General features: G+C 47.2%; 2 protein-coding genes across 2 annotated transcripts; one reads left to right on the forward strand and one right to left on the reverse strand.

The window, feature by feature from the left end:
* Positions 1-145: 145 nt before the first annotated feature.
* On the reverse strand, positions 146-9189 carry ANKRD54 (ankyrin repeat domain 54). Its single transcript, XM_071551753.1, has 8 exons — positions 8871-9189; positions 8472-8519; positions 6332-6430; positions 4970-5041; positions 4515-4562; positions 4277-4401; positions 2678-2785; positions 146-1990 (listed from the first exon to the last, which is right to left on the reverse strand). The coding sequence occupies exons 1-8, from the start codon at positions 9172-9174 to the stop codon at positions 1916-1918; spliced, it is 879 nt and encodes a 292-aa protein (XP_071407854.1). The 5' UTR covers positions 9175-9189; the 3' UTR covers positions 146-1915.
* Positions 9190-9471: 282 nt separating this feature from the next.
* Positions 9472-18944, forward strand: EIF3L (eukaryotic translation initiation factor 3 subunit L). The gene is made up of 13 exons (XM_071551752.1): positions 9472-9571; positions 9648-9696; positions 9812-10022; positions 10613-10692; positions 10943-11004; positions 12344-12413; positions 13094-13167; positions 13941-14112; positions 14375-14529; positions 15279-15449; positions 16400-16897; positions 17882-17962; positions 18694-18944. Exons 1-13 carry the CDS (start codon positions 9539-9541, stop codon positions 18730-18732), a joined length of 1695 nt encoding a protein of 564 aa, XP_071407853.1. The 5' UTR covers positions 9472-9538; the 3' UTR covers positions 18733-18944.
* The last annotated feature ends 2296 nt before the right edge of the window (positions 18945-21240 follow it).

A 21240-nucleotide genomic window follows, 5' to 3' on the forward strand; every position in this document is an offset into this window, starting at 1 on the left:
TTGGCTGTGGGAGTCTGGATCAGAAAAGGTCAGTCAGCAACCATGTACTTTTATCTGCAAACAGAGCAGTGTTTGAATTCAAACAATTTTGTGTTGTCACTTCTGATCTCAGTACCAGGTATGAGAGTAGTGGTTACCAAGCCCAGTGTTGGGCATGGGACCTAGAACACACATAAAGAGAAATGGACAGCCCTGAAAAAGAGAACTTGGCTTAGGAGTCTTAAAAGGCTGACAGGATTTTATTGAAGTTTAAAATACAAAATGGTCAGATTGTCTCCCACCTCCTCAGCATCCTTCCCCATCCAGCACATCACAATGAAGTATCACTGTTCAATGACAGCTCCAGCCCAACCACAAAACCGCTGGTCCCAGTTGTATCCTCCAGCACCCCATGGATGAACCTATCTAAAAGCCATGCCTATTTCTGGTATCTCAGCTTTGAATACAAAGGTCCACTTCATCTCTTCCTGGACAAGAGGCAGATATCAGACAGCATGCTGACCTAGAGGTCCCTGATTCAAACTGTAACTGCTGCATGTTTAAGCTGCATCCTAGTAAGGAATTCTTCCAAAACAGTGACTCCCAAGCTGTGGGATGGGTAGTAGATGCTAGCAGCACTAATATGGGACACAGGTGGGAACTCAGATTACTATTGGGCATGTTCCTGTCACCCTGCTGCTGTTGGCATCCTATCAATGAGATTTCATGATCCCTGCTCCAAAACAAAGCAATCTAAATCTTCATTACTAACCACAGAGGGGCAGAAGTGAGAGAGCAGCAAGACCAATTCCCTGCACCCTGCACAGCTGCATCACTTCAGGCTCCCAGCAGAAGTCATAATTTGTTTCTCACACTGCACCTAAGGCTCTCCATGACAAGCAAGAAGCACAGGATGGCTGAGCAGTGGCTTTGGTGCTGCTGAGGCAGACATAAACCAACATCAATCCCAGCCCAATAATATGGCTGCATGTGCAACACCTCCTGTCACAACTGGACCTCTTGCCTGAGACCACCAGTAACAGGAAACACAAGTCAGTTATGGTGGATTTTTTTTTTTGCAAGATGCAGATGTCTGCCTAAAACTCCGTTAAGATTGTCACCCACCAAGCCTTATTCTTGCATTGGGGCAGGTCAGAACTGCTAGATGTGTATCTGGATTTTTTTTGCAAGTGTTACACTGTAGCATGTATGCACTAACTTGCAACAATGATTTTAAAAATTAGTCCGGTGAAAGCTGTTAGTCTAGTGATAAAAACCTTTGTATCCCATTTGTAACCAGACAGATTCTCTGCCCTCTGACCATAGGTTCTGGGGAAGGTGAGGATTAAGCCTCAGTGCATGTTTCTCAAGGCAGTATGCTTGCTCAGCTGGTAGCATGTAGAATTAAGTGTGTTGTACTTCTCACAGCACTAAGCCTTCTGTTGTCCAAGGTATTCACTTTCTCCCTCATGCAACTGAGCACTACGAAGGTGGCAAAAAGTGCCTGTTCCATGCATTTCTGTGATGCTGGCCAGCTGCTGAGCGCACTAGTCAGGGCTGGTGACTGCACGTGGCATTGGCCACCAGCTACATTGAGCTGAAGTACTTAGGAGAAGGCAAAATATCTCTGAAAAGGGTGTCCTATTCATTGCCAGCCCATCTGATAAAAAGCAGAGTAGCTCTTTTACCCCAAAGTCACAGCTGCAGCACTCTGTTTTCTGTTGCCTCTTGTTTCTGTCTTGTTTCTGCCTGCTGCCTCCCCATGAGGCAGCTGTGGCAGCACCAGCAGAACAGTCTGAGCACCACTGGAGAGTCAGTCTGGCAGGAATGGCTGCTGGCAGCAATGTTTATTCAGGGATCTGGGAAGCAAGCTGCAGCTTCCTTTTTTCAATCTAAGGCTTCTTCTGCTGCATCAGGATGATGATTTGGAAGTCCATTACCTATTCTCCATCTTCTGCATCTGCAGGCTGAGTGACGTGAAGCTGGCCAAGAGGTCTGTAACCTCATCCACCTGACAGAAGAATACAGATGGCTGTCAGGCAGAGCAATGCAGCTGTGCAGCCACCCACCACCACAGAAGAAACCCCGACGCAGCAGGGACCACCCTTACACTAGGATTGCCAGTAATGCCCATGCTGAAGTTACACCAGGACACAATCCCTTTGGTCCCAACAATCATGTAGAAGGGCTCCTATCCTCATGATCAAACAAGTCCTAATCTAAGGCAATGGAGTTCTTCCCATTTCTTGGGAGGTCGATGCTTGACCTCTACCTTGTCAGTCCTTAAAATAAATGCATGTTGCTGCATTACCTAAAACTCAGTTGTATCAGGCCTGTTTCTTCTAAGCCTGTTTCCTCTAAGCCTGTTACTAGGGCCAATCTTTAGCAGGAAAAAAACAAACAGGTCCTGCAACCCTGTGTGGCTGTACTGATCCTGGCCTTACAACAACTGTGCTCTCAGCCCATCTGACGTTCAGCTTCTCTCCTGAGCTGCTAGGCATAGCAATGCATTCTGCATTTTGAATTCCAACCTGAAGGAGTACCATGAGTCATCACATAACCGGCCAAGTTGACACAACATGAGCAAGAACATTTTCATGACCGTGTCTTCAATGTCCCCCATTGCTCATGCAGTTGCATTCTCCTAAACAAATGTGTCACAACACAAGGTAAGCCACAATAGCTCAGCGCTGCCTACCTGCTCCTTTGTGCTTGTCATCTGTAACCTGGAGCAGAGGTCATCCAGCTGTTCCTTTTGCTCATGCCTCCCCAGACGGTCCAGATATTCCCGCAACATGTGGATTATCTGAAACCAGCAGGCATAAGAGGCAAACATCAGAGAGGTGCATCAGGCTGGGGTGTTCTCACAGGAAAAATCAAATTGCAGTTGAGTTGCCAAGCACACAGCCTTGATGCTGCAGCATGTGGCAGAGTACATGACCCTTAGAGAACACATGCAAAGCCACTGCACAGCACTATTGGGAGCATCAGAGTCCAGTGAGTCACCAGAGGCATTCATCAACCAGCCAGACTAGTTGTGATTCTTGTGTCTGGTTTAAAAACAGGGAAGAGAGATAGGCTCAGCTGAATCTCCATAAGGTCTAGCCCTGGAAGCACCAAGCTTTTCTTTATGGCTAACTAGCTTCCCTCACTGTGAGAGCAGGAACTTCCCACTCCAGTAGGATCTGCTTGTGCACAGGGGATGAAAATCCTTGTTGCTCCTTGTCCTAGTTCAGCAGGAGGGACCAGCTAACCCTGTGTGGGGGTGATCAAAGCTGTGTATTCTACCCCCTCTATTCATTCCCCAAGGTCAATGGGCCATTAGCAGCAGCTGCCCAGGGAGCCATTATCACCTTCACACTCAGCCTGAGGGGGCGGAGCTGCTAATGGGCCATCAACAGTTCAATACCCCCTGGCTCCCAGAGTTAATCACCCATTGTGTGAGTCCCCGCCCAGGGGGAGGGACTGAGTGCTCCCTGAGGGTACATAAGTGGTGGGTAAGAAGACCTCGGGAACTTCTCGTCGGATCCAGAGCAGCAGCAGGACCTTGACAGGAGGAGATCACTGCTCTCGCCCAGACCACAGCCCTCACCTGCACCAACAGGTTTTTCTTTTCCTTTTGCTCTGGACTTGGGGGAACCACAGGGGTCTCAGCACAAGGGCAAACAAACCCCCTTGGGTTTGTGCCCCAGGACACTGGGTTATACTGCTGGGTTTTGTGAGTTGAAAGCAATTTCCCTTGTGTGTCAGTGTTGTTATTGTAATATTATTATTAAATTTTAGCTCTGACTTATAATCTCTCTCGTGGTGAGTTCATTTCCCCTGCTGGTTCACCTTTAAACCAGCACACTCCTATATGGCCCCTGATGTGAGGCCCATGCCCTGTGCATTTGTAGACCCATGACTGCTTTCCTATTCCATGCCTCCACATAGTAGTGGATGGTAGACTGTGCTAGGAATACAGAGTCCCTGCATGTGTAGACCATAGCTACAGCTTCATGCTGTGGTCCCTCTCCTGCCACAAGGCATCTATCTTACATGGTAGTGGAAGAAAAGGAGTGCTTCATACAGTCCAAGAGTCAAGATATTCAATGCATCCTTGGCCTACCAGAGCCAAGAGAGGTCCTGCAAAAATTTAGAGTAGAAATTGGGAAAAAGGAAAGTTTCTGAAAAAGGAAGGAAAAGTCAAACCCTCCCCAGAGCAGTTAAGAGCCTACAGACAGGTATTTAAATAAAGTGTGCAGAATGCTGCCAGGGGCTGCACCACCTTACCAGAACATGTCACTGTTTCTTTTACCTGTTTCACTTCAAGGCGTACAGCCTCCAGGCTGTGGGAGACTCCTTCCTGCAGGATGTTCAGCTTTGATTTAGCGAGGTGCAGTGGGGTTCTGCCAGCTCGATCCAAGGCATCAACTCTGGCCCCTGCAAGATGCATGAGCAAGGACAGAAAGTAAGATCTGCTGTCAAGATTTGATGTCCCTAGGGAGTATCAGCAGGAAAGGGACAGGCTCTAACTGTTATAGAGGAAATGTTACCTCCGCGCAGCAGCGTGGTGATGACAGGAACGTGGTTCGTGCAGGCAGCTGGGAAGGGAAAACACAGGACACACAGCTCAGAAGTACTAGCAAAAATGAGCTTCTGCTCAAGTGTGGAGCTTGCTGCTTCCCAAAGGACTTCTATGCCATGGGAAAGAGGAACAGCTCAAATGCTAAGGTAACCTCACAATCAGGCCTGAGTACTCTCTCTGAAACAGATCTTGGGCTCCTTAGGTGTGGCAGAGGGAGGGAAATCGATTCTCTCAAACCTTTCCTCTGACCCCAAACCTTTGTGAGGAGTGAAGCTAGTGAAATTCAAAAAGTGCCTTCTAGGTCCTTAAATCTGGGGATGCACACTGTGAGGCACAGGAAAGAGGAAGGTGGAGAGGAAAGGAACAGTAAGGTTGTTTTCACCTCATCTCTCTGCATGCAAAGTTCATCTGTGTGGCACTTACCCAAATGCAGGGGGGTGTTGCCCAGCCCATCTCTCTGGTTTGGGTCAGCCCCATGGTCCAGAAGGAGTTGCACTGGAAACAAGGACACAGACACATCAGTCCCTTCCCTCCGCCCTACAGGTCAGGCCCACGAGGGCCACAGATCAATGTTGCAGCTGTGGCAGGATAGCCCACCCTGACAAGCCCTAAAATCCAATCAGAGAATGCACACCATGCAAGCCATCAAGCAAGCTCAACTGTTGGCACCAGAGTGGTGTCTGAGTGTTAAATCACACTAAAACCATTCTAGTTCACCAGACTTTGAATGCACATTCTGCTTTTGAAACAGGATTTGACAGATAAGCTAACCTGACTGCCTATAGATCTGTGACTACCAGTCAACCACTTTATACTATAAAAGTCCAGTATCCTTTTCGTACAGTCAGGCTCTTCTGACATAACCCTTCTTGGGGTAAATGTGTGGAGATTCTTCCCTTTGCTGGGGACACCCTCCCAGGATACTCATTAATGCAGAGAGAAAGAGATCTTCCCATGTGTGTTGGTATGGGTGAGTTACATCAAATATCTATTTAATAATTATTTCCTTTTTGCAAGCTTTAATATAATTGCCTCAATAATTGCTTTAATATAGTGCACTATCCTACCTTATACTATATTATCTTATGCTATATTATACTTTACTAGTAGATTTTTACTTTTTATACTGTGTAGTAAATAATTCTGATAAAGACCTTTGATAATTTGTAAAAAACCCTGTTATTTTATATAAATATTCTTATTTTGCAATCATTAAAACCTGAGGGACAAAAGTGGTTCAACTGCAGCTCTGAAATTTCTTAAACTGTTGACACAATCCGAGGCTAAGACTGGATTCAGCAGCACCTAAACCCTCCTTTGAGGGGTTTAGAAAGCAAGGGAGCCCTTTCTGCACCTCGTGACTCAGTAACAGGGTTTCTTTAATAAATTTTGTCTAAGCCTTTCACTCCCATCCACAACAGCAGCCATCAGGCTGCCTTATGGGTGCTTCTGTTCAGCTGATCACCTTCCCTACTGAGACAGGGAACAGGGGTTTGTGCCACAGTGCAGAAGGACCCAGCACAAAGCCATGCAGTGTCACTGCCCTGAGGCTCCCCGAGGGTTAAAACTAGGTGGAAGGCCACCATTCTCTCTGCATTCCCTAGAACTGGGAGGACCTGCTCCCCCTCCAGGAGAGGGGACATAGGAAGCCCTGGGGCTGGAGTTCAGCTGGCAACTTTGACACAAAAGAGCAATCTCTGTCATGTGCTGAATCAAAATAACAAGTATCATTTGAAATCTCTGCCACAGAGAGGCTGGAAGACAGAACTCCTCCTCCGCACTCACCGATGTGATCGTTGCCATTGCAGGAGGCAAAGTGCAGGGCTGTCCGGCCTTTGTCATCTGCAGCACAGGGATCGGTTCCATCCTCCAAGAGTTGCTGCACTGACAGCACCAAGGGGAAGAAAGCAGGTAAGCTGAATGGGCACCTGATCAGAGAGGGGTAATGCTATCTGCTCTTCTGGGGGTAGACAGACGAGCTGTCAGCTGCCAAGTCAACTAGACTTGATCCAGTTCCCACCAGCACCCCAGATCAGCCCAGGAAGAGTAACCTCCACCCTCTGTTTCAGCCCTCTCAAGCTTCCACATGTTGCCACAAAAGATAAACCAAGAGCTATAATGGCTAAGGATCCATCTAGCCAAATTCTCAACCTTCAAGGACAATCTGCAGCAAATGCCTATAGAATAAAAAGATTGGAAGGATGTGGGGCTCTCAGCTTTAGTTATCTGCATCTCAGGCACTTCCCACACTAGAATTATCATCCTGTGCTTATTACCCCTCCATGTGCTTTTCCCATGCATTTGCACAGTCCTTTTCTGCTCCTGTGTAAACCTTTCACATCAATATGGACCCGTGGTCAGAAGTTTTAAAGTATAACCACGTGTAGTGAGAAAAGCCATTTCTTTGCATCCCTTTTGACTATGCTCCTTACTAGATTAATCTGAAACTCCTGTTTTTTTGCCACACCAATGGTGGCTACAGTATGGGAAGCAGGCAGGGGAGTGCACTGACCTGCCAAGAGCAGTGCAAAGAAACCAATAAAGGCTGCAAAGATTAGGGGTATGAAAACAGCATTTCTAGCAACATGTGTAAGGACAACTGTAAGTATTCTTACTCCTGTTGTTCTGAGATCATCCTGAGATAGTCACCCTGATATCTGCATAAAGTAAAGCTCATTATGGAGCTGTTAAAAATGCTGACAGGTTCACTATATTTTGAGATCTTTAACAGTATATACTGCAACAGCCAAGACTGTGTTGTTTTCACTGAAAGTCACCGTTCATCTCAGCTCCCAGAGATCGAATTACAGCCACATTTGAATTTCTTCTTGCACCCATCCTGCTTTAAGTGTGGTACAGAACTGAAAGGAACACCTGAAACGATGGAAGTGGCATTAACAGGGGATGTTTGATACTCCAGAAGAAAGACAAGGAGACTGGAGTGCCCCCAGAGAAGCCAGTAGCAATGACATAACCTCTTTCAAGAAACAGCAAAGATGTTTACTTGTTGATGAAGAATAAGTTAAACATCAGACACTTCCTCAAGTTGCAGAGCACACAAACACATCAGCATTGTAACAGGGGAATGTGTCCATCAGATCCAAGATGGGTTGAAACCAAGACTTTCGTAAAGCCGCGTTTTTTCATTCTCCCTCTTGCTGCAGGGACTGAAGTCCAGCCTTTCTGTGCTGACAGAACACATGGTCAGCTTTACCAATCAGCTCATGAAACAAGGTGTATTGTGGAGCTGAAGGGTGAGACACACCAGAAACCCACCTGACCTGATGGACTGCGATTTTCTACAACTTTGACCAGTTTACAGTTCTGTTCACTGACTGGCCCAATGAATGCCTGTCCCCTGCACAGCTGAGGGGACAGCACAGTCTAAGAGGGACAATGATAAGGGGCAGATATTGTTGCTGGACACTTTGTATCAAACCTCACCTAATCCAGTCTAGAAAAGCAAAGAGTAACAGGCCATGAGCTTTCTCTAAAGTCACTGTGAGAGGCAGAGTCCATCTCTGGTCCTGGTTCTAATGTACTGGGTCACACTGCCTCATCTTACAGGGCATGGCTTAGATAATCACAACTTTTCCACCTTCATGAAAACACTACTCTACTGCTGCTTACAAATGGGGAAAAGGTACATACCAAAACAGCTGGAACAATGCAATGCTGTTTTAGCTCGAGGCAGTTGAAAAATTAACACTATGAACAAACTGCAGCGAAAACTGAACACTACAACAAACAGCACTCTGACCAGAGAACAAAACTAGGCTCCAAAAAAGCATTTTCTAGATCTGAAGCATCTAAAGCACCATGTCCACAAACTATCCGCACCTGCTTGCTCCTCTCTTACAGTAAAAGTCCGAGACATACTGCCCTTCCAGGAAGAGTTCCCAAGTGAAACTGACAGAAGCCTTACCTGTATCTAAGTCATTGCTATTGGCAGCTTCCCTCAGCCTTTTCAGAGCTATGAAGAAAAGAAAGCAATTACTAAAAAGCATAGGGGAAAAAGCCGCGTTTCCCGACTGAAACATCCCATCCTGGTGCCCGAGCCGAGGTGCGGGGCCAAATCGCGCTGCTGCTGGCCCAGCCCAAAGAAGGGAAAGCAGATCAAGACACCAGGCAAGAACCGCTCTCCTTGTCTCCTCCTGAAGCCCTCCCACTACGCCGGGCACCCTCCCCTGGCAGGAGCAGGGATGTCTTCCCAAGCCGCCCATCGAACAGATCCGACCCCCTTCCCGACGCCCCGTGCGGAGCTGGCCGAAGCAAGAGCTGTCCCGAGGCGGGACGGGGGCTCCCCGCCGATTCCCCCGCTCACCGTGGGCCTCCTTGCCCGTAGGCCCCAGCCGGCGGTGCAGGCGGACGGCCCTGCGCAGGCGGCGGGCCGGGATCTTGCCCGCGGGCTCCTCCCGCTGCCACAGGACGTGCAGGCACCGGAGAGGTGCGCCCGCCGTCGGCCCCAGCGGTAGCCCCGGTTCTAGCAGCGGCAGCCCGACCTGCGGCTGCGGCTGCGGCTGCGACTGCGACTGCAACTCCGGCTCCGGCCCCGGCCCCGGCCCCGACACCGAACCCAACCCAGACCCCCCGCCGGCCGCCGCATCAGCCCCGCCACCACTCTCCATCCTCTCACGGGCCAGGCGGGGGAGAGGGGCGGGGCGCCACCATAGCAACTGGGCGGCCCGTGTCTGCTCGACCAATGGGAGGAGCCTCGCCCCGTACTCGCAGCCAATTGGGAGGGAGCGGGTCAGGAGGAAGGATGGGAGTGAGGCGGTGACCGAAGAGCCTGACGGGCAGGAACGTTCTCCAATCAGAGGAGAGACTGGCCATGGGCAGCCCATGGCAGCCTGTCAAGCTGAAGACGGACAGTTGCTTTAACCAATGTAAGGGAACAATACTGACGCCCTGAGCCCCGCCCCGTGCCCTGCCCGGGCCCGCGTTTCCGCCCGGATCTGATTCCGCGCCGCGCCGTGCCGCGCCGCAGCCGCCATGGCCTACCCCGGCGAGGATTACGACAACGAGGTGCGTATGGGGCCAGGGAACGCGGGCTGCGTGTCCGGGCTGTTCGCGGGACTCACTGTCGCCCTCCTCCCCACAGGCCGCCTACGACCCTTACGCGTACTCCAACGACTATGACATGCACACGGGTGAGTGCTGGCCTGGGCCGCGCCGCCGCGGGGGCACCCGCGCCTGGCCAGGTCTGTGCGACCGGACTGGGCCGGGCCGTGCGGCGGTTGCTTCACTGCCCCACCTTCCCCGCAGGAGACCCGAAGCAAGACCTGGCCTACGAGCGCCAGTATGAGCAGCAGACCTACCAGGTGATCCCTGAAGTGATCAAGAACTTCATCCAGTATTTTCACAAGACGGTGTCAGATCTCATTGACCAGAAGGTGTACGAGCTCCAGGCCAGCCGTGTTTCCAGCGATGTTATCGACCAGAAGGTGTACGAGATCCAGGACATTTATGAGAACAGGTACAACACCACTTTTCCTGCAAATGGGAATCACTGTTTAAACTGTGATGAAAATGGACCCTGCCCTTAAAAAGAACCATTGACTAGTACCTGTGTTGTTTCGAACTTGGGCATCCTCTAAAATAGGTTTGGTTACTGGGGGAATAACCACATAGATCTTTCCAGCCCATTAGGCTAACCTAAGTACAGGTAAGTTGTGACCCCTCTGAAGAAAAATATCAGCTCTTGCTTAACAGGTAGGGAGGCTACATAAAGGGACCACAGTTGTGGTAGTCAAGCAATTTGCAGAATGCTGTCAGGTGTAATTTTTGTGTCTGTTCCCTACAGATATTGTTCCACTCCTGGTTGTAGCCATGTCACCTTGCCATAAAGGGAATGTGGAAGTAACATGCACAGCTGTTCCATGCCTGAGGGATAAATTGAAGACTAACTACTTAGTCTGCAATTCTCATTCTTTGCTTCAACACTGGACTTAGAGTGGGGGGGGTGGTCAGCTTACATCAAGTTCAAGGCCTCTCTGTTGTCATCTCTAACTCCAGTACTGTCATACTGAGAAGCTGGTTTTCATACCACCTGTGTCTGTCTTTCAGCTGGACGAAACTGACAGAAAGGTTTTTCAAGAACACCCCATGGCCAGAGGCTGAGGCCATTGCTCCTCAGGTTGGGAATGGTAAGTCTCTCACTCTCTCTTTGGTTGTTAGAGCAAGAAGGAACTAAATCCCTCTGATACGTGAGTGAGCAGGTGCACAGCGTTGCTGCCACCTGAGTCAGTCATCTTTGTTGAGTCTGGCAACTCCTTCAGTAGATGCCTGGCATGGAGTCAAACTGCAAAGTATCTTTTTGTGCTTCCCTTTATTATTGTGGCAGGAGGTTAATAGGCCTTGTGGCTTGCTAATGTCCCCTTCTGTCATCTTTTCCAGATGCTGTTTTCCTCATCCTGTACAAGGAGCTGTACTACAGGCACATCTACGCCAAAGTCAGTGTGAGTGTTGGCCCTTTGTCTTCCTGTGGGTTGTATGCTGGCTGCCTTGTGCCAGCAAACTTGCCAAATCTTGCTGCCACCACAGTATCAGTGGTCCCAAAATTTTTGCAAAATAGGATTTATGGGTTTGTGAGCTGTAAGTGGCATTGCTTTTGGGGAAGATTAAAGTTCTTACCTTTTGTTAGTTTAGTAAGGATTCACTGATGGCTGAAAAGCAAGAAAAACTCAACTGTCTGTCTGAGGCTCATTAGCTGTCTCTTCAAGCTTGCTCATAATGAGGGTGCAGGATTCCTTGGTCACTCAAATGAATTGAAAAACTGGATCTGAGTTTTCAGGAGGCAGTTTGTTACTGACATTCAATATATTGGTTAGTGAGTTAGGGAAGAAGGAGGTTTTGGAAGGTAATTGAATTTTCCTTTTAATTGCTTTTGTTTGTTTCTTTGTGGCACTTTGTTCTTCAGACGGGCAGGTGAGTGAGAGGGTATGTCACAAGAGGAAAGTGCATTATTTGTGATTAAAAACCCTGTATGGGGTCAGAATGCCTTGCAGTGAGAGAAGAATGGATACCATAAAGGATACAGGAAAAGGAAATGGAAGGAATAATGCTCTGTTAAAACAAACCCCTCACTGTTTTTTTTCCTTAAGCTGCCTTGAAGTCAGTGCAAAAATCACAGTACCTGGTTCTTTAAGCAAAAAAGCTGAACAGACAGATGCATGATTTACAGGGTATATAAGTAATAACTGCAATTTTACTATGGACCAGAGGGAGGAGAAACTCACACTTCAAAAAGGCTGCTGTGTTAACCCAACCCAGGCTTTAACAGGAGAGACTGGTTTCTCAAGCTGTGCTGTTAGGGGTTCTCAGACTCAGTGTCTGCAGGCTGAACAAGGGAGGTAACTCTAGGAAGAGAGTGATTCCTTACCAGTAGGTCAAAGTGATCAGAAATGCTGTCTAGAAACAGAATTGTTGATTTATTAAGATTTCTCATGAAGGGAGAAGGAAGGAAAGCTGTGAAGGTGTATGAAGTCCTTAAGTCTGGACAGCAGAGGGGAATAGGGAAGGTTAATGCACAATAATCACAGGAGGTGTGACTGCTTGGTTGTTCTGGGAGAAGCTACCCATACAGGAAAAGTCAGCTCTGTTCTATGGGACAACAGTGATACAATTTCAGGCTTTCTGGGTGATGCTGGTGGGTGTCCTGGTTGAATATTGGTTCTTGCACTTCTGAAAGAGACCCTCTACTGCTGTGACTGTTGACTGTCCTTTGTATGCAGTTGCCCATGAACTTCCTCCTGCCATGCTTGAAACAGTGCAGATGGTGCTGACTTCTCATTGCAGGGGGGACCCACGCTGGAGCAGAGATTTGAATCCTACTACAACTACTGCAATCTCTTCAACTACATCCTCAGTGAGTTGCTGCATTTCATTTCTGGTCTGTGAATTTTGGAGAGGGAGAGTGGATGGAGGTGGCAGAGCTGGAGAAAGGCTCAGAAGAGCTGCAACACGTTTGTGTATAGATCATATAGGGAGAAATAATCTACATGCTTTCTGTATGCTTGAGTTTGGTGAATGAAGAGCAATTTGTCCATGAGTTTAAACTCACAAAAAGTGGAAATAGTTCCCAATGCTTTCTGAAACACTGTAAAGGACAAAACTTATTTAGCTTTCAGTCTTGCTGAGAACTGCTTCATATCTTTAGCTGTAAGTTAAAGAAACTTGCAGTGTTTCACAACTGTCTGCTGTTCTTGACTCCCTTTGGAAGAAGTTTTAGTGTTACTCCTTGCCAGACGTTTTGTGGAGATTAGATCAGATAGGATACACCCCTGCAGTCTCTGTGCAGCTTCTGAGAATCGCTACTGCGGAGCAGTCACACTCTAGAGATTAATCCTGTTTATGTTCATAATCTTTGAAAGTGAAGGCAGTTGAGGAAAGTCAAAGCTACATATCAGAGCCCTACTGGAAGCTTCATTCATTTGCTGTTGCATCTCCCATTTCAGCAAAATTCTTGTGTTCTTTAATTTTTCTACTCCTGCAGTTCTGCCACAGTTCTTTCTCAAGGTATTGAGCCTCTCATCACTTCTTCTGCAGATGCTGATGGCCCTGCTCCCCTGGAACTGCCCAACCAGTGGCTCTGGGATATCATTGATGAATTCATATACCAGGTATAAGACTAGGCCGTTTTGGGGTGGCTTTGCCTTTATTAGTTGTATAAATTATCTTTTCCCTCGCTGTGATTTTCAAACTGAGAATACCATTACAGGTCAAAAAAACTTTGGCGAGTTCTTTGGGGAGTCGTGAACTTTTTTGAATATTTCTATTTCAGAACACAAGTTTTGTGTTTCTTAGTCAGTAAGACCCTTATACTTGCACTGAGAGATTGATGACCTGCTTTGGAATAAGCTCTGGTCTAACATCTTGATGTTAGGAAATATTTTTACACTTACTGTTCTGAGTGCGGCAGTACAGATCTCAAATGCTGTTGGTTTTTCTCTATAGATTCTTTTCTCTGTAACTTTTTACTATAGACCTAGACCTGCCTGTAATTCCTCAAATGCTATTTTGTCAAGCTTGAGGATGAAAAATGTGTATACAGAAAAGAGATGGGTGTATGCGGATTCATCTTATGATTTGGTCTTTCTCTTTGCTGCCTGTTCAGGCAGCAAGTTTGTGTTTAGTTGCCTGTCTTAATTGTCTAAGAGATCTTTCTCTGCTTCTATCTGTCTTCTGGCCTTTTCCCTCTGCACTGTATAATTTTTTCCTGGGGTGCTTTAAGGGTGGTCTAATTTACCATTTTGATTTCCCGGTGATCTCAGATGAATTTTTTTTTTTCATCCAGCTTTTAGTTAAGTGTATTGCATTTGTATGAGCAGCTTGTAAGCTTAGTGCACTTAGCTGAACAAGCTGCTCATCATTGAATCTCTGCTTTTTCCTGTAGTTCCAGTCTTTCAGCCAGTACCGCTGTAAGACAGCCAAGAAGTCTGAAGAGGAAATTGATTTCCTTCGTTCCAACCCCAAGATCTGGAATGTCCACAGTGTACTTAATGTGCTGCACTCTCTGGTGGACAAATCCAACATCAACCGACAGCTGGAGGTCTATACAAGTGGAGGTGAGCTAGCTGGGTGGTGCCCGGCAACACTGGTGTCTGTGCTACCTTGCTTTGATTTGACCAAACTCAGTTAATTTTGTTGGGAGCTGGATCAAACCCATTATCAGTGATTGGATTGGCTGGGTCTAGGTTCTGTTGGCCTTAAGTGAGAAGTGCTGGTGATACATTTCAGGCCTTGCTTCCTTCACCTGTAAACACAGAGGTGCTGGAAGGCAAGCTTGCTTCCTTGGAGGATGTCCTCATGGTTTGTTTTTTTCCCTAGGTGACCCTGAAAGCGTGGCTGGTGAATATGGTCGCCACTCCCTCTACAAGATGCTGGGCTATTTCAGCCTGGTTGGGCTACTGCGTCTGCACTCTCTGCTGGGGGATTACTACCAAGCCATCAAGGTGCTGGAGAACATCGAGCTCAACAAGAAGGTAGTACAACATGTTTTACCCTGTCTTTCAGTTTCCAAATGCCTCTGTTCAGACATGCTGGGGCAAGATTGCTATAAAGAATCTTCCAGCTGAGGAACTGTTTGTATCTGCTGTAGTTGTCAGGAGTTTGTAGTTGAGCACAGCTGAGGCTTTGGCCTTAAATCAAGCCATATAATAGCTGGTGCTGTTGCAGCACAACTGTCTAGTTTTTTAGGAGGTCTGCTGTGTGGGGAAGCCACTGTTGTTATAGAGAATATTACTGGAACTGTAAGTGGTAGCACAGTGGTAGCTGAACACATTGTTCCTTGTCTTGATCAGCAGGTCATTCTTGTATTTTTGTTCTCATTATGCCCACTCCCACCTTGCATGTTTTTCCCCCAAAACTGGATGTTGCTTGTGGATAGCAAAAGTCCAGCAACACGAGCTTGGCACAGATCTAGTATGTGCTGTTTGGAACAGGATATGGAGTGAAATAGGGGAAAAGGGAACTGAGGAGACCAATATTAGGCACAGTGCACGAGTCCTCTGCTTGCAGGAAACTGAAACTGGAAAACATAGGAAATGGGATGATCTAATTAACAGTGAGGAAACTGCTTCAGGGATGGGTGGGAGGTGAGGTATCCTGAATTAACCCTCACCTTCCTGTATTGGAGAAGGGAGTGCAAGCAGTGGTGAGTGGGTTCTGAGTAAACAAGCTGTTCGGATTGTTGTCTCTCCTCTAAGATAGCATGTTGGCTCTTCCTTTGCAGAGCATGTACTCCCGGGTGCCAGAGTGCCAGGTGACCACCTATTACTATGTGGGCTTCGCATACCTTATGATGCGGCGTTACCAGGATGCTATCCGTGTCTTTGCCAACATCCTCCTCTACATCCAGAGGACCAAGAGCATGTTTCAGAGGACAACCTACAAGTATGAGATGGTAAGAGATAGAATAGACTGGATTTCCCTAAGGAAAAAGCTGCTGTCTTCTCCCCTCCTCCATTGCCTAGTAGCCTACATCAAATAGTCCAGGCTTACTTTCCTGGACTGTGCTCTTGGTGGTGACTGGGGATCCTTTGAACTCCTTTGCCGTATTTGGCAATATTTCCTCTTAGCTGTGTTAGTAGTTACTTTGGTTATTCCCCTTACTGTTGTCCCAGCTCCATCTGCACTCTCCCTCTAGGCAAGGTTACTAAATATCAGCTAATGATGATTTTCTTGTTGATGCTTCTTCAGACTGGGTCGAGTTCCTAGTCCAGTCTTGCACTTCAGGTTGCTACCGTTGTCAGATATATTTCCATTATCTGATAATCATTCGCAAATGTTACAAAAGGTCCTTCATCTTTCCACCTAAGACGTCTCTGGTGCCTGTTTTACTACCTGCTGCTGCTGTATTCTTTTCACCATATGATAATTTCTAATACTTTGTGTAGCCAAATCCTGCTAAATTCCATGACACTTCAAAAACTTGGTGTGTCTCTTTCAGCCACACAGCTCTGTTTCATTGCACAGTCAGATAAATCTTCCTTCACAGTTTTTGCTTCATTGACCTCCCTGATAACTGTTCCTTGCCAAGAATTGGCTGCTAAACTATCTGCCTTCCGTTCTCTGTAGTTCTCTGCACCAAAGTAAAGCAGTCAAACCTGCTTCTGGCCATGCATTCATTCTGTATTTTCGTCTTGTCCAACCCTCTTTTTCACTGGTGATAGCCTTGATCCATCCTTCCTCTGTCAGTTTTGCCTGGAGGCACTGCTTCTTTGTGCTATCCCCCTTGAGCACCGAGGCCACCAGTGCACTGCCTAAAGATCTGTCTGTGACAAATGCAGCTCCCTTCAACACCCCAAAGCCTGAGTGCACCATCAGGCTGTCAGGTTCTCCTCTCTGTTTCAGATCAACAAGCAGAACGAGCAGATGCACGCGCTGCTGGCCATCGCCCTCACCATGTACCCCATGCGCATAGACGAGAGCATCCACCTGCAGCTGCGGGAGAAGTACGGGGACAAGATGCTGCGCATGCAGAAGGGCGACGCGCAAGTCTATGAGGAGCTCTTCAGTTACGCTTGCCCCAAGTTCCTTTCCCCTGTGGTGCCCAATTACGACAATGTGCATCCCAACTACCACAAGGAGCCCTTCCTGCAGCAGCTCAAGGTCTTTGCTGATGAGGTTCAGCAGCAGGCCCAGCTCTCCACCATCCGTAGCTTCCTCAAGCTCTACACGACTATGCCAGTGGCAAAGCTGGCTGGCTTCTTAGACCTGACAGAGCAGGAGTTTCGCATCCAGCTGCTCGTCTTCAAGCACAAGATGAAGAACTTGGTATGGACCAGTGGCATATCTGCCCTTGATGGAGAATTCCAGTCTGCCTCTGAGGTTGACTTCTATATTGACAAGGTTGGTATCTGCCCTTGCTGGCTAGGAAGTTCTTTTACACAGAAGATTCTGGAAGTGGTATCACCTAATTTTGCTCTGTTCTGTGCAAATCATCCCTTATTCCTTTGCCATGTGAAGGGCTTGGCTGCCCACAGTGAAGTTGTAGCCCTGCTTAATAAGAGTGTCAGTGGGTGAAGAGTGATGGGATGTCACAGGCAGCTTTGGCAGTCTGTGTACCTAGAAAACAAAGGTCCTAAATGTCCTCCAGGACAGAGGGAACTGTTTGTTTGACAGTGTTTTCTGGGGGGCAACAATTAAGTGACAGTGCTATTACTGGGTCAGCTTTGTAGGTGCCCCTCACATCTCTCCTTTGCCTGACAAAACAGTGATGTTGCTTGGTCTTATTAACAAGTCCGCTTTCCATTGAAACAGCTTAGCTATGAGTGTTCTAGGTGGAACCTAAACACAAGGTATGGGCATGTCACCATCCTGCCTTTGGAGCTGCAGCAGCAGGAAGCATAGCAAAGAGTTTTGGAGAACTTAATTTTCAATGAAGATAGCAGTAACCATTAGGTTTTTGCTACAAAGGGAGAGCAGGTTTGTCCCTTGTTCCTGGTCCTTAGAATAGACTTCTTCCTGCAAAGTCTCTTGCTATGTCTCAGCGTAGCTCTGCTGTTATATAGTGTGACTCAGCTGCTGAAAGAGGGAAGCATGAATTGGGTTTGGAACTGTCAAACTGCTGCAAAAAGAGACAAAAACAGGCAGTGTGTGCAAGAATGTGAGAAGTAAATACAGTGTGATTTGGGGACCCATCCCAGGCAAAGGTATAGGATGACAGCCCATAGAGAACTAAATGATTGCTGTGGGACTAGCACTGGTTAGGTATGTGTGTTTCTAAACCAGGGCTGGAGTGAAGCCCTTTAGGTTGCTCCTCATGTTTAGCAGTTCTTGCTGTCTCCCTGCTAGCACAGTCCTTTTCCTGACCTCATGCTATTCTCTTCCCAGGACATGATCCATATTGCAGACACAAAGGTTGCTCGACGCTATGGGGACTTCTTCATCCGCCAGATCCACAAGTTTGAGGAGGTGAGGCCCGGACAGGAGAGCTTTGTAGCTCTGTAGGCAGGCATTGGGCTGTGCACAAGCTGGAGGAGCCACACTTGTGTGAGACAGCTGTGTGATTCCTTGCTGGAGTGAGCCTTGACTCTGCAAGGCACTAGACCAAGGCAGGTGTTCTAAGCAGCAGCTGCTGGCCTTTGAAGAATGGTATGTTTTTCTGTGAGAAGTGCTCATTTGGGCCACTGGGGAAAAGGAAGAGGGTTTTACTGTCCAAGGACACTGACTCCATTGTGCCTAAACTATTGTGGTTTCCCTATCAGTAATGCAACCAAAATCATCTCTCTAACCTCTTAACTGTGGGTCTAGAAAGTAGAGATTTCTGGAGCACAGATGATGTCAGCATTGTGCTTGGCCAAGAGGTGACATTCTGTCACTGCTCCACTCTCCCAACACAGGTCACCGTACATTGGAAGCTTAGAGAGCAAAATCCTGAGATCTGGGGGCTTGAGCAATACAGGGCTGCAAATACCAGTGCTAGAAGTTTGCATCCTCTCTTCTCCCCATATATTCCTCCACTGTTTTGGAGAGGAGGAAAGAGAATCACTTGTTCCCCTTCTGCTCCACATGCTGAACTTGGACGAGAGCTCTGTTTGTCAAGGAGTTGGAGAGGAAGGAGTAAAAGCATTGGATAAAGTCTGCTGAGGGGAACTGTATGTGAATCACTGTATTTTTCTGATCTTTGCTTTCTCTAATTCCAGCTGAACCGAACCCTGAAGAAGATGGGCCAGAGACCCTAAAAAACATCGGTGGATGCAGTGCAGGCCTGGGCAGAGAAGTGGGTGGGAGAGATTATTCTCTTTGTGTTGAGGGAGAGGAGCTCAGGGTTCTGGCATTTCTGGAATCTCCTGTGACTGTGAAGGTTTTTGAATTTAAATATGCAGACTTTCTTGGCTCAAACTATCCTACCAAGGACAAGACATCTAATAAATTCTTGGAATTTTTCTGGTGAGCATTTGGTGTCTGATATACACATGTATTTTTCCTCTGTGAAAGAATATAGCTGCATCTGGAGACATGGGCAGCTGCTGTTGGTTTGTGCTTTCCTTGGTCCATGCTGTTGCACATAACAGAAAGGGAGCAGATCTCTTTCAGTGCTCTGTACAGTCATTGTGCACAGTGAACAGGGAAAACTGCAGAACTGACTAACAGGGAGAAAATTAGCTGTTCCACAGTGTCTTCACAGGATAGGGAACGAGTTACAAGGTAATATTTCATTTGGCTCTTCCCCCACATATTGAACAAGCCTGAGTTGTAGCTGCTTCCCTAGAAGTTTGCGTTTTTGCCTTTCTACCCCTCTTTTTAGTTTTGGTTGCTATAATGTAGAAATGTTCCAAAGAGGATTGATGTGGAAGGATTTTTGTAAACATTCAACCGATATTAACTGATCATCCGATGAGATGTCCTTGCTGGAGGCTGTGTTTTATTTCAGCACAAGTTTTGCCTGAGATCTGGCCCTTAATTCGATGGAATTCAGTTTCTCTGGAAAACTCCCCGAGGGCCTTTATTAAAACACTTTAAATGCAAATTTTCCCTGCTCTCCAGCCACAAACTTGCAGTACCTTGAAAGAGGACACAAAGTTGAAAAGTAGCCTCATAAAGGAAAACCAAGGACTTGGAAGTATTGGGGAAGAGAATGTAAAGAATGAATTGCATCCTTCCACACCCTCTCTCCCCTCTCCTCTTGTCTTTAAATAGTTTGGTGTTTGAGTAGTGGAAACAGGTGCAAGAGGAAAACCTGTGTGTGTAATAGGAAAGCTACATAAAGCGTGTTTCAGATACACCACCTGCCTCTCTACCTCTCCCTCTTGTTCCTTTCTGCTGAGAGAGGGGTCCTGGCAGTCCAGTTTGGCTCTGTGTGTGATTGATTCTGTTTAGAAAGTAGGGGAATAATTAGCCTTTGTTGGTTTATATGCTGTGTTTGAATGAGGGTCAAGTTTCCAGTGTCCTAGATACTGCTTAAAAATAAACTGTTTCCCACTACAAAGTCGGGTATCCTGGGCAGGCAGGGTACAGGCAGCACAGAGTGAGATTCAGTGGTCAATTCCTATTGGCCTTTTAGCTGCTACCATTATTGATATGGATGTTAAGAACTTACTACTCCAGTTCTGGAGGGTTTGAGGCAGCCATATCATTAAGAAATTACTGGACTGAGATGCTACTGCATTGCAGCATTCCATGGAAGCTGTGTTCATACCTAGGGGAATACGCTCTCTTTTGTTTTTAGGGCTGACACTTTATCTTCTGTGTATTTACCGGCGGCAGCACAGTAAGTGTAGCTGTCAACAGCAATTGCCCTACTTTCTTAGTATCCAAGCCTAAATCTTTCCCAGAACATGTGTTCAGATGGATGTGTTACACAAGAGGAGAACCTGTGGCAGGTATCTCCATAATCAATTTTAGTTCATAGCATAGTAAAAGGAATCCAGTGCATTACTGGGATTTGATCTGTTTTTAATCTATGATCGGCATGTTAGAATTGGAGACTTTTAATGCATATATGTATTATCTGAAACACTCCAGCAGTTACAGGCTGATCTCAGGTAAATATGCTGCTGCTTATGTTTCCATCTGCCAGAGCAGCTTCCAGAGGATGCACAGAGACCATCCACTGATATCCCTGGCTCCACGCCTTCTTTGAGGGACTGCTGGAGGTTAACTGAGCAGGACTGGCATTTGGTGGAACGAAGCCAGGAGGAGCTTGCAGCTCTCACAGGGTGGAAAGATAGACTCAGCGAGCTGCGGTGCCTGGTACTGCTTGAAGCTGGAGGAATGCAGGGCGTTCAGCAGCATCGACAGAGCCCCACTGCTGCTGGGAAGGCACTCAGCAGGGAGATGGGGGGTGGTTAGAGCTCAAGCCTTGCTTGCTGCAGCAGGGATTGGTTAGTGGAAGTGGTTCTGGACAAAATGGTTTTATCAGAGGGAACCACAATACAGGGTCATGTATCTGTGTCTCTGTCTCTGATCTACAGTTGTGAAGGGGGTGAGTGCAATTACGGAACCTGGAAAACACAACTAAGAAAATGTCCCTGATCCTCTGCTGTCCCTTAGGATACCTCAGGAAAACACTGTCAGGCATGCCTGGGGGATGCTGAGCAGCCAGCCCTGTTATTACAAAAAACTGAGACAATGTTTCATTTCCTTTTTTGCTACAAAGTAGCTTTCCTTGTGATTTACCACAGTTTATCTGGGGCACAGGAGTGGTGTCTTGCAAAAGCCATTCTGAGAATTTGGTTTTCACTTGTTAC

Source organism: Pithys albifrons, chromosome 3 (assembly GCF_047495875.1).
Source record: "Pithys albifrons albifrons isolate INPA30051 chromosome 3, PitAlb_v1, whole genome shotgun sequence".
In the NCBI taxonomy this organism is placed as follows: domain Eukaryota; kingdom Metazoa; phylum Chordata; class Aves; order Passeriformes; family Thamnophilidae; genus Pithys; species Pithys albifrons.

Coding starts and splice junctions, on each gene's coding strand:
- EIF3L (XM_071551752.1), top strand. CDS start 9,539: ATGGCCTACCCCGGCGAGGATTACGACAACGAG. Junction 13,168..13,940: donor TTGATGAATTCATATACCAG/GTATAAGACTAG, acceptor TTTTTCCTGTAG/TTCCAGTCTTTCAGCCAGTA. Junction 14,113..14,374: donor GGAGGTCTATACAAGTGGAG/GTGAGCTAGCTG, acceptor TTTTTTCCCTAG/GTGACCCTGAAAGCGTGGCT.
- ANKRD54 (XM_071551753.1), bottom strand. CDS start 9,174: ATGGAGAGTGGTGGCGGGGCTGATGCGGCGGCCGGCGGGGGGTCTGGG. Junction 8,520..8,870: donor TACGGGCAAGGAGGCCCACG/GTGAGCGGGGGA, acceptor TTTTCTTCATAG/CTCTGAAAAGGCTGAGGGAA. Junction 6,431..8,471: donor TAGCAATGACTTAGATACAG/GTAAGGCTTCTG, acceptor TGGTGCTGTCAG/TGCAGCAACTCTTGGAGGAT.